Consider the following 12519-nt stretch of genomic DNA (forward strand, 5'->3'; position numbering starts at 1 on the left):
GATTTTCCAAACCTCTTCAACATGGTTTTGGGCAAAATGTTCACAGCTGCACCCCCATCGACCAGGACTTTGTTCACCTCTTGTCCATCGATCATCAAGGTCAACAAGAGCGGTTTAAGGTGCCCCTTCATTTCCTCTGTGGGAGAATCGAACACCGCAGAATTGAATTTAGGGATAACCCTCGAGATTTGATTCACCCATATAACTTTGGACTCATAATTAGGATCCTCAAAGTAATCCTCTCGATGAATATCCTCTTGTTCATTGACGGACTCCATAGCCCCAGCATACTCATAAGGCAAAATGGAAACTACCCCACAAATGTCTTCCAGAGAATCTTCGAACCCGCTCTCGAAGCAATCAGTAATCATGTCCTCATCATCCTCAATATATTTCTGAGATGATTCTCCTTTCTGAGGTACCGAGACTGAAAAGCGATTTCCCCCAACACTTTCGAAAGTAGCCTTTCGCATCCTCTGTTGCCTCCTCCACTGGGTCTTAGTTAAATTATTGAATGGCTGTCGAAAGCCCCGTCCATATCCACCAGTTGAAAATTTACTAGGTCCTGGAGTCAGATTCGAAAATCTCCCAGCATTTCCCTGTATTGGGTTTTTAGGGTAAGTCACTATTTGTTTCCCTCGACCTATTCCACCAACCATGGGCCTCGGAGGTGCGTTCCATTTCCCAATAGGAACGTTAGCATTTGGCACAAAATTATTGCCAAACCTCGATGAATTGTACATTTCCATTTTTCCCACAAGAGCATTGTACTGAGGCATATGGACCTGCCTCATAGTTATTCCAGCACTCGACCCAACATTAGGCTTGGGCCTTTGTCGCAGATTTTCAGCTTTATAATAAATCATCATATCAGATTGTTCGAAGGCTTTAGCAGCAGCCCTATCGAACACAGCACTACATCGGGGGCATAACATCACTTCCTTATCAGCCTCCTTCTTTTTCGACAAAAATTTGACCAAGTTGTCTCCCTCTTTTGGGTATATAGGCTCCTGTTCCTTAGCAAAATCGTCCATTAATTCTTCAAGTTTCTCATCAGAAATGGGCTCGATATTGTCATCATCTTTGACAGTGACATCCACCATATTGACCCCTCCTATTGAGACTGGTTCGACATATCCATTATGAGCAGCAAATGGATCTGTATCAACTTTCATGTCCTTTTCCTCAAAAGCAAGGCGACCATCAGTAATCGCCTTTTCGATCAAATCCCTGAAACGCACACAATTGTTAGTCCAATGTCCATACATATTATGATATTTGCAAAACTTTTTTCCTTTTCTTTGCTCGAATGGGGGAATCTTATGATTATCTAGGAGTACGATTTGTTTATCCTTTAATAAAATATCAAATATCTTTTCTGCTTTGGTTAGATCAAAACTATATTTCTTAATCGAATTCCCTTCCACATTATCTCCTGGTTTTAACATTTGACACCGATATGTAGGACTAGGGCGTAGTTCTGCTAGATTGATTTCGAACTCTTCACTTGAAACCTCACAATTGGAATCATCACTAAGATCTGAGTTTTCTAAATACGCAACCTTCTCCTTTCGAACAAATTTGTCAAATTTTCTTAGCCTTTTTTTTTCTTGCTTAATTTGTTCGATCCTTCTAACCTTTTCGGCTAGCTGGGCCATATCCCTCAATTGTTCGTTTACCAATTTCTTGCGTATCGAGAAATCTAACTGTAACAACCCACCCTAGGCTGTCACATCAAGAACCAACTAAAATAAAATAATATAAAATAAAGAAAATAGAGCAAAAGCCAGCTACATTAGAGTGTAAATATACAATAACATATAAATTGTTTTACAAAGTATATAACATATTTTATAGCAGAGTCATTATCTTCAGTAAGATTATACAGTAATCCAAAAGCAAACATCACGAAAATATAAGATAGACACCCTAGGTGCTGGTCAAGCTCTAAGCCTAGCTACTTCTCAAAGTAGCTACCAAAAGACTTCCTGCTATCCCAAGCCTCACACTTGATCTGCTCCCCCACAAAGTGAGATCATCACAGTCCTAATTCCATCATTTACTTTGTTAAAAATTCCAAAAACCGCAACAGCTATAGCCCACGCTGGCAGCCTGACCCCTGTTCACTAAAACAGTCATATCCGGAGTTCTAGACCTCCGTTTTGGGTGATTCCAACGCCATTGGAAAGCTAACATCCAAGGCTACAACTTTCATGAAGACCTCAAAATCAAAATACTCACGCCCGGCGCCAATAACCTCGCCCGGCGCGACCAGCGCATTCTGCAACCAGCAACCCATGAAAACCTTGAAAATTCCTTCCAATCATGAATCCAATCCAAATTACACGAGTTTGAACCATTATAAAGCATAAAAAATATCCAAAAACAACATTTTAAGCAATAAAATCAAGTTTTAACCATTAATCAATGGAAATCATGAAGAAATCATGAAAACCCTAACCAAACCCTTTCTCCTCAATCCATCCTTAATCAAGCATAAATCATGGAATTAATATGATATTTCAAACCCATACATACTAGATTAAGTCTTATAAGTACTACCCTTACCTCAGAAACTTCAGAAATGCAAGATTTGGACAAACCCCCAAATTCCCAATTCAAACTTCAATCACTTTTCAAGGCTTTAGAGGCTAAATCTCCTAAAACTAGTTGTGAAGATTGATCCTGGCTTGATAAGCTTCCCAAATATGTCCTCAGCTTCCCTCCGGACCAGAGCCTTTCTCTCTCTACTTTCTCTCTCTAGAAACTGTCTCTGTCTGACAAATGAAATCCTCCGGTCCTAAATCCCTATATATAGCCATTTTTCAAAATTTCCAAATTTCACCCTTAGCACCTATTCACCTCAAATATCTTATTTCTTGAAGTATTTCAACTCCTTAAGCTCTAAAACAACCTCAAATTCACTCAGAAAGACCAGATTTATCTTATGTTCCTATCCTTCAATCTCTTATCCATCCTATTCCTTTCTATGCAATACTCACAACTCACCACCATATGAAATGCAACATGTATCAACACACAAACAAACATCACTTTCAGATACATATGCTTGGAATAATGAGTTGTATGCCATAATACTTCACTTAACCAAGATGAGAAGGAAGGTGATCAGTCTTCTTCCCTCTTAGTACCAGTTCAGTATAATGGTGTACAATGCATCATCCACCAAATTCATGCACACACATGTCTATACAAACCTCTCAAAACATCAACCTCTCATCTCATACTATAAAATCACTACCATGCTTAAATAACTAATCAAAACCACATTAACATACAACATGCACAAAAGTAAGTACATTCCAAATCCACATCCTCATAATCCAATCCAAATCCATATAAATAACATATACATACATGCATATATACTAAATAGCTTGGTATTTTCCATGGTGTTACACTAACCCTGTCGCAGCAATCCTCACTAATTCATGTTCCGGTATATTAGTATAGCAACGAGACTTCAATTGCCTGAACCTATTCAAATAATCGTCTAACGTTTCGTTATTTTGTCTCTTAATGCTCATTAGGTCAACTATACTTACTTTGGTTTCTTCCCTAAAGAAATGTTCATGGAAACTACTCTCTAACTGTACCCAGGTATGTATCGAATTAGGAGGTAAGGTAGTAAACCATGTAAAAGCATGTTTGGTCAATGAACTAGGGAAATATTTCATTTTTAAATATTCGTTATTTGCTAAATCCCCACATTCGACCCCATATCTAGCTATGTGTTCGACTGTTGACTCATTTAATTCTCCTGCAAATTTCGAGAACTTTGGTACTTTTAATCCTCGGGGTAGTTCTACCTGTGTTATATGATCTGGGAAAGCTGACACAAAATATGGACGCTCATTTCGACCTACCTCGAATCCGTGCCTATTCAATATTCTTTCTACCATCTGATCTAAGTTATCATTAGGATTCCTATTAGGTTGAACTAGGTTCTGATGAAGGTTTCCATCCCCAGCAAGATTTTCCGTTTCATGTAAATTAGCACTCATAGCCCTCAAAGGTGGCCTATCACCTAATATATCTCCTATTTTACTTATCAATTCATATAGAGGTGTCATTAGGTTATGCATTTGAGTTGACAACATGTTGACCATTTCATGATTACTGTGGTCCATTTGTTGTCGAAAAGCCATCATGGCATGATTGCTAATTCCAGTAGGCACATAGCTACCTTGACGAACTAGTGAACCTTCCTGACTCGTTCCTACATGTTGATATGGGTCTTGCATGACAAAACCCATGCCATTCGGCCCAGGATTATATCCCTGTGGGGATACATGCATTTGTGGATTAGGTCCAATCAAAGGGATTGGCATTTCAACATGGACAGGTTGGGTATTTCGCCAATTCTGTGGCATACCCCAGGGATATTCCCTACTAACATTTACCAATTCCTGAGTGGTGTTTGTATGTCTCGCTGTATTCTCGAGTAACACAGGGGAGGAAGATGTTGCCCCCCTAGTCACGTTATTCACATTATCAGAATTGGCATTAGGTTGTTCAACATCTACGTGATTATTATCATTAGTACCCGTTTCCCTATTTGACGTAGACATTGTCCGTCCACTCCTAAGTCCATGCACAAACACACCTAAAACTAGTCCAATTATGTTTGTTTAAAATCAAACATGTCCCACCGGGCGTGCCAATTTGTTTACGGTGGAATTAATTCGTATGGATTCTTTTTATTTAGACTAGCACACAACGTGTTTCAATTTAGGTGCTTTACTGTATTCTCGTGTTACTGAGAACTAAGAGTAGGGAGGAAAGTTTTTTAGTAGTCACTTGTTTCGAAATGTTCTTCAATTAAAATAAACAAACAACATTCATGCAAGCAAATCACAATATGAATAGAATGAACAATGCATATATCTCCAATACAAATCATGGTTCATACCTTTCAAACATTACATCATCAGAAATGCAGAAATGTACGTAAACAAAAATTAAGTGGTTACAAGAAACACTAAATAAACTAATCCTAATCTAGAAAGGAAAAACAAGAGTGGTCGAGGGGTAACCATACCCAAATACGATTCCATGCACGAAAGCCATATGCGCAGGCAGAGAGTGCTTCAGAGCTCTAGTCAAGTATGAGTTTTTCGACCTCTAGGATAATGCCTCACCCTTGTATTTATAGAAGTAATCGAGGGAAGTTAATTTGTTCGTGTGTTGTTGGAAAGTAACCGCTGTCCACTACGCTCTCCTTACGTGACCTGATGTGTAACTCCTGATAACCGCTCTTCCACGTGTATTGGTGTATTGCTTTTTCCGACCTGGACTTTGGTGACTCTTAGTATGACCATAACCCCATTACTTCTCGAGCATACTGTTGTCCAACTCGAAATCCATTTTTCGATCTTGGACATGTGTAACCGGTAGGTGTACAATTTCATCAACACCTTCGAGGGATCTTCTCCTTTTTCGAGTTGTTCATTTTCGAGTAGGTCTAACAGAAGGGAAAAAGCTTCTCTTTAGATTTAAAGAAGGAGAGAGATAAGAGAGAGGGGAGTCCTGTTGAGATTGATATTGCCTTTGAGTCTAATTCGCTTGTAGCGAAGGCAATTATGGCTCCGCCACCGCCACCACCACCCTTGAGTTCGATTTCTGTTCCTGATTTGAATGTGACTCCGATTTTGGATTCAAATTTCGGTTATGGGGAGAGGAGTAAAAGGGTTTCGAATGGTGATTATTCTGGTTTGCAACCGGTTAGGGTGTCTTCAGTTATTGTGGATTTGAATAGGTCGCCTTTCAAGGGGAATGATAGTTCTATTTCAAGGAAGAAGGAGGTGAGTGTGCAGAAGACTGTTGATGGTAGTTCTTCCCGGCCTTCTGCCAAGGAGGTTGATGATTCTCACAGGAAAAATAAGGTGTTGAATTCAGTTAAAGCTGACAATGTTTCTTCAGGAAAATCGGCTCCGAGGGTTATCAAGAAGAAAAAAATTGTTAAGAGAATTGTGAAAAAAGGAATTGCAATTTCTAAAAATTCATTTTTTCATGGGAAGACTAAACACTTCAATGTTAAGTTGTATTCTGTTAGAGATTTAAAAAAAAAAAAAAAGGCAATGTTGTGTTAGTATATTGCAAGACAGAAGATCAATTGGAAGACATCTTCACAAAGGCACTTCCAAGAGGAAAGTTTGAGAACTTGAGAGGGAAACTTGGATTCAATAGCTACTCATTCAAGGAGGAGTGTTGAGAATATGAATCAGCATCTATTATTTGAATTTATTTCATATTAATGGAGCATTATTAGAATTCCTACGATTATAAATTTTTAATTATAGGAATTATAGGTGTTATTACACTTTTATGAGTATTTACATTTGTCATTTAGTTTTATGTTTATGAGCAGAATTTGTATCAGTGTATTTTGTGTATTTAAAAGGTTGCAAGTATGAATAAAATATATGAGTTTCAGCCTTCTAATTTTTCTGAATTCTAACACGACTAGCCATGGATGTGTTGAGATTTCCGTTGAAGTACTTTTGTTATAATTGTAAATCAGTTTAATTCCATCAACGGTCTCAAACACGGCAAGTATACCGGCCGTTCAAGTAGTAAAAATATCGTATCCACAGGGATTAGAAGATAAAATAAGCATTTATTGACTATTCGTGACTAAAGAATAATTCCAATTTCATAGTTTGTTATGTGAATTCAAAGTTGTGACTATTGGAATGAAAGCTATAAATAAATATTGGTTTGTGAGTTGAAAAGGTTAGAAATGGTATTGTGGTATTGTGATGTTGTGGGGGTCAGATTTCACCAAACGTTACACTAATGAATCCTTAATCTCTTGTTACATACATTGCTTAGTCAACCCATAAGTTTACTCAAACCTAATCCCTTAGAGAAAGAGCCTAAGTGCGGATATTGAATATCAATCCCTTGAGTACCCAATATCTACACCCGCATTACGGGCTAGGGTTTAAGACTACTAATGGGTCAAGCTCTATCCCTAGATACAATCTCCACTAGGCATATGTTCCAGAACTAGTTTCAATGGTATTTCCCAATACTCAATGGAACCTTAAATCATGCAAAGGGTGATCAATCCAAAGCAAGCATTAAGCATAGAAACGTACACAACAATGAATGAACAACACATATATATATCATTAAAAACGTAAGGATTACAATAGAGTACGTTGGTTACATCTAACCCCACAAAAATGGGTGAAACCACTCAACAAAGAGGGCAAATACAAAATAGAGATGGAAGGGGAAATGAAGAACCAAAGGAAAGACCCACACACGAACGGCTCCAAGCTCCGGGAATCCCTTCCACAGCTCCTAAAACTTGCCCAATGTGTGAATGAGGGTTTCTCCCTCGAAAATGGATTCAAATACGAGCTTGGGGAGATCAGATTAGGGTTTCGCGCCCGGCGCGTAAATCTTCGCGCCCGGCGTAGGGTCTTTCAGAGACTCTCTGCCTTAGGACACACGCCCGACGCAATTCATTTTACGCCCGGCGCGATGGCTTCCAGAGGTGAGAAACTCTGTTTCGCTCGCCCGGCGCGGGTCATCTTGCGCCCGGCACGGTCACTCTTCTCTGCTCCTTAGCTTCTTAGATTTCCAATCCTAAGAGTCTTCAACTTTCCACTCTTCACTCAATACCTGCACAAAAAATGAGGTGGATTAAGGTATTGTTAGATGAATTTGGGTTAGTTATATCTGCACACAAAATGAACCAAAAAGAGAACAATTATGTTGCAATGGTTCAGAGGATGAGTGAAATTGTTCAATAAATCTCATCCAAAAAGAGGTAAAATTAAGACTTAACAGGATGAGAAACTCGTACTAATAGATAAGCAAAGAGAAAAGGTTATTGCAGACAATGCTAGTGCAAAAGCTCCCTCTCGAGCTCACCTCCCTAAATAAATATCCTTAGGAGCATGTTTTTCCCTTTATAACTTTTCTTTGTATTCAAGTTTAGTAGTGCACTACAGTAGTTTCTTTTTCATCTTGCATTGTTGTTCTTGTTATTCAAATGTATCAAAAGCTGGCTTCTGTACAAGCCACCATGAAGTTCATGTAATATAAAGGACCATAATTTCATGGAATGAGTATTTGGGCTTCTGGATGTGATACATTTCTTTTCAAACCATTAGTATGCAATCTCTTACAATGTTGTCAAGTGTGAAAGAAGGGGGAATATGATAATGTTAAAATACAACCAAAGTTTCATTCTATTGGAATAAGAGGGTAAATATAAATTTATAAACACACATTTCATTAACATGAAATATTTAAAAAAATAAATTTATGAGAATTTAAGTATGAAGTGTATCATACTAATGTAAAATTAATGAACAACAAGATATCATAAAATCGAGTTTAAGAGACTTATTTGAATAAGTTTCTCTATAGGAAAATTAAAATAAACTATTACATGAGTTAAAACTAATTTATACATAAACTAACTGATAAAAACGAATTTTTACAAATTAACTTATACTTAAGTTAATTTTAACATTTTTCATTTTTATTTTTCTATCTTAAAAATGTTTATGGAAAAATTTACTTAAAAATATCCTAATTCAAAAGTGTACAATATCAAGAAGAGATCATGAGTCTTTTTTTACCACGTAAAAAACAATTGTAAACTAAAGCAATTACTTTCTCTTTTGCCTAGTTTTTACGGAATTTCCTTCTTATCTCTCATTTTTATCTGTTACTCCAATTATCACAATTATGATTTTCTTTTTCTTTCAATCTGTATTCCCTTCATTTACATGTCCACGGTCTCAATTAATTTTTATGTAGTCCGAAGCTACACGCCCATGGTTTCAATCACTTTTTTCGCCACATATAAATAAAATTCTTTTAATTTACAAGAAAGAATTATAATACTTAATTATGTATTATAGTAGTCTTGAATCATATAATAGTTTCTTGAAAATGTGTTCTATCTTTCTTTATAAATATTCCTCATAAAAATCGTGGTAGAAATGTAGGATAATGTTGAGCCTTGAGATAAGGAACAGCCTAGGCTGTGGCGGAGCTTAATAGGAGCGAGAGAGTGAACCTCGGGGATGTGATGTTTGAGACCAACAATACAGAACTCTTTTTTCTTCGTCCTTTTTGTTAGTTATATGTTTACTTGGTAAGAAAGACTTTTTTTTTTTTTTTTTTTTCATATAGATGGTGATGTTTTGTTGGCAGCGATACGATGATGATTTTTTTTTTGTGTTAACTATTTGATGATGTTGATTTGATAGAATGACCAAGAAAAGTAAGTCTTGGGAGACAATTTGCTTAAATTTAAACTAAGCAAGGCGAATTTAATAGCAAATAGCAACTTTCCTTCTCCTTTCTCTCAGTCTCAAAGCATAAGGTTGAATAGTTATGGATGTCACTGCTATAACTATCACCTTACTGGTGCTCATGTCTGTAGGCACAAGAGTTGAAATGCATCCTATACAACCCGGTGCCTCACTTGTCCCAAATAGCACTCCTTCTTGTTGGCCTTCCCCTTCTGGAGATTTTGCATTTGGATTTTATGAGCAAGGCAATGTCTTTGTAATTGCAATTTGGTTGGTTAGCGGGGAGAACAAGACAGTGGTATGGAGTGCAATGCGGGATGATCCTCCTGTCTCGTCAAATGCAAAGCTACAACTAACGATGGATGGTAAAGTCGTACTAATAGATGAGCAAGGAGAAAAGGTTATTGCAAACAATGCTAGTGCAAAAGCTTCCTCTGCCTCCATGCTTGATTCTGGAAACTTTGTACTATACAACAATAATTCCAACGTCATATGGCAGAGTTTCGATCACCCAACGGATACGTTGTTAGGGGGTCAGTATCTTCCTAATGGACATCAACTGGTCTCTAATTCATCTCAGAACAGCCACTCAAGTGGACGGTTTCGACTCAAGATGCAGAATGATGGAAATCTTGTTCTGTATCCGGTGGACACATCTGACACAGAACGGGATGCTTACTGGAATTCTTTTACTTCCACTTTTGGTTTCAGAACTCGTCTTTATCTCAACCAAACAGGTTTACTGCAGATTATGAATGGCAGTGACTGGGGAATTGAGATTCTAGACAGGGACTCATCTTTGCCTAACGATGGGAGCCGGATCATTTATCGTGCAACCCTGGATTATGATGGGATATTTCGGCTGTATGCTCATTTTAACAATGGTAGTATCTACAAAGTGCATAACTGGCCGTACGAAAATAGCTGTAGAGTAAATGGTTTTTGCGGCTTCAACAGCTACTGCACATTCAAGGACACCCAATCACTCGCCGAACAGGTGTGCAATTGTATTTTGGGTTTTAAATTCATAAATCCGAACGACTCCACTCTAGGCTGCAAAAGGAGCTTTCAGAAAGTAGATTGTGGCGAGAAAGATAGCGCAACCTTTTATGAGATGAAGTCGATGGAGAATATGGCGTACTGGGATTATCCTTATTTCAGAGCTGAAATGTCACAAGAAGAATGCTTCTCTACATGCTTGGCTGATTGCAGCTGCGAGGCTGCATTTTATAATCAAAGGTGACTACTATATTTTAACTTTTTAGTAACATTTTTTAAAATATTATTATATATTACTATATATTAAATAAATAAATTATTTTATAATATTTTTTAAAAAATATAATTATAAATAAAGTAATATTTTTTATTTTAATATTATTATTTTTAATTATTTTAAAAATTAAAATTTTATATTGAGTAAAAAAATGTCATATAAATTATTTTGTAATATTTTTTTTAAAAATATTATTATAATTGTTTCTAGAATTAAAGTCCCACATTAAGTAAAAAAATATGTATATTTCTCTCATCTTTAATTGTTACTTATAATTAAAGTCTCACATTAAATAAATTAATAGCTTATAAAAAGTATATAATGATATAATTATACTTAAAGATAAATAAATTTTGATATATAATTAGTAATGACTAATTAAGAATGTCTTTAATCATGTCTTAAAAAATTGTTTGATAAAGTAATTTACTAATTTAATAATATTTTTTAAATGTTATTAAATATTTTCTGTGTTGTAGAGAGTGCAGGAGATTCAGGTTGCCTTTGAGATATCTTAGAAGGGAACCAGAATTTATTTTTGGCAGCAAGCTATTCTTGAAAGTGGGACCCAACCTCAAGAACGAGACTGGGAATGATAATCCTGCGCCTGATCAACTGCCTCCACCTCCACCTCCAATCAAGACTACAAGTAACAAAGCAACGGTGCAGATTATTGTCATTACCTCCGTATTTTCTCTACTTTCATCTTCAACTTTTGTCATCTTCATCCATTACATGTACAAGATTCAAGAATTGAAGTATAAAAGGCTGATGGAGACTGGGAACTTGGGCCTCAGTGAAGAGGTGACTTTGAGAAGGTTTTCGTACAGCGAGCTGAAAAGAGCAACGAATAATTTCAAACAAGAGTTGGGAAGAGGATCTTTTGGAGCAGTTTACAAGGGAGGATTGCACAAGGGTAGGAGGTTGATTGCGGTGAAGAGACTAGAAAAGATGGTGGAAGAAGGAGAAAGAGAGTTCCAAGCAGAAATGCGAGCCATTGGAAAAACCCACCACAAGAACCTAGTTCGCTTGTTGGGTTTTTGTGCTGAGGGTTCTAAAAGGCTTCTGGTTTATGAGTACATGTCCAATGGCTCCCTTGGGAACATTATCTTTGGGGCTCACAGTCAGAGTCACAGACTTCCAGAGTGGGATGAGAGAGTAAGAATAGCAATTGAGATTGCAAGAGGGATTTTGTATCTCCATGAAGGGTGTGAGGCACCAATCATTCATTGCGACATAAAGCCTCAAAACATTCTGATGGATGAGTTCTGGACTGCCAAGATATCTGATTTCGGGCTAGCCAAACTTCTGATGCCAGATCAAACCAGAACCTTCACAGGGGCTAGAGGGACAAGAGGGTATGTGGCTCCTGAATGGCACAAGAACACCCCAATATCTGTAAAGGCTGATGTGTATAGCTACGGAATAGTGCTGCTGGAAATTTTATGCTGCAGAAGAAACATGGAAGTTCATGTCTCCGAACCTGAGGCAGTTCTTCTCTCCAATTGGGCTTATAAGTGTTTTGTTGCCGGACAGCTTAATAAGCTTCTTCTTTGGGAAGCCGTTGATAAAACTGAAGTGGAAAACATGGTTAAGGTGGCCCTTTGGTGTGTCCAAGATGAGCCTGTTCTGCGCCCAGCAATGAAGAGTGTGGTGTTGATGTTAGAAGGGGTCACCGACATAGCAGTTCCTCCTTGTCCCAATTCTAATTCTATGTGAATTTTTTGTCAAGGAAATGTTGCAACGTTCACGAGTCATATGCTTTTCAGTTTATTTGTTTCTTTTGTTACGTACTGTTGTATTCCTTTTCAGTTATAAAACAAGGTAGCAAGCCACAAGCTGAAGTAGTAATTTTTCATGTTAATTCGTGTTTCAGCAGCAGATATATCATAGTTTACTCTTTACTTAAAAACTTTAGTTTGAGTGAAAAAACAATAG

General features: G+C 37.2%; 1 protein-coding gene across 1 annotated transcript; it reads left to right on the forward strand.

Moving 5' to 3' along the window:
• Window positions 1–9229: 9229 nt before the first annotated feature.
• LOC109807054 (G-type lectin S-receptor-like serine/threonine-protein kinase LECRK1) lies at window positions 9230–12519 on the forward strand. The gene is made up of 2 exons (XM_083075615.1): window positions 9230–10544; window positions 11061–12519. The coding sequence occupies exons 1-2, from the start codon at window positions 9388–9390 to the stop codon at window positions 12298–12300; spliced, it is 2397 nt and encodes a 798-aa protein (XP_082931741.1). The 5' UTR covers window positions 9230–9387; the 3' UTR covers window positions 12301–12519.

This window comes from Cajanus cajan, chromosome 5 (genome assembly GCF_000230855.2).
Source record: "Cajanus cajan strain Asha chromosome 5, NIPB_CcT2T_4, whole genome shotgun sequence".
Taxonomy (NCBI): domain Eukaryota; kingdom Viridiplantae; phylum Streptophyta; class Magnoliopsida; order Fabales; family Fabaceae; genus Cajanus; species Cajanus cajan.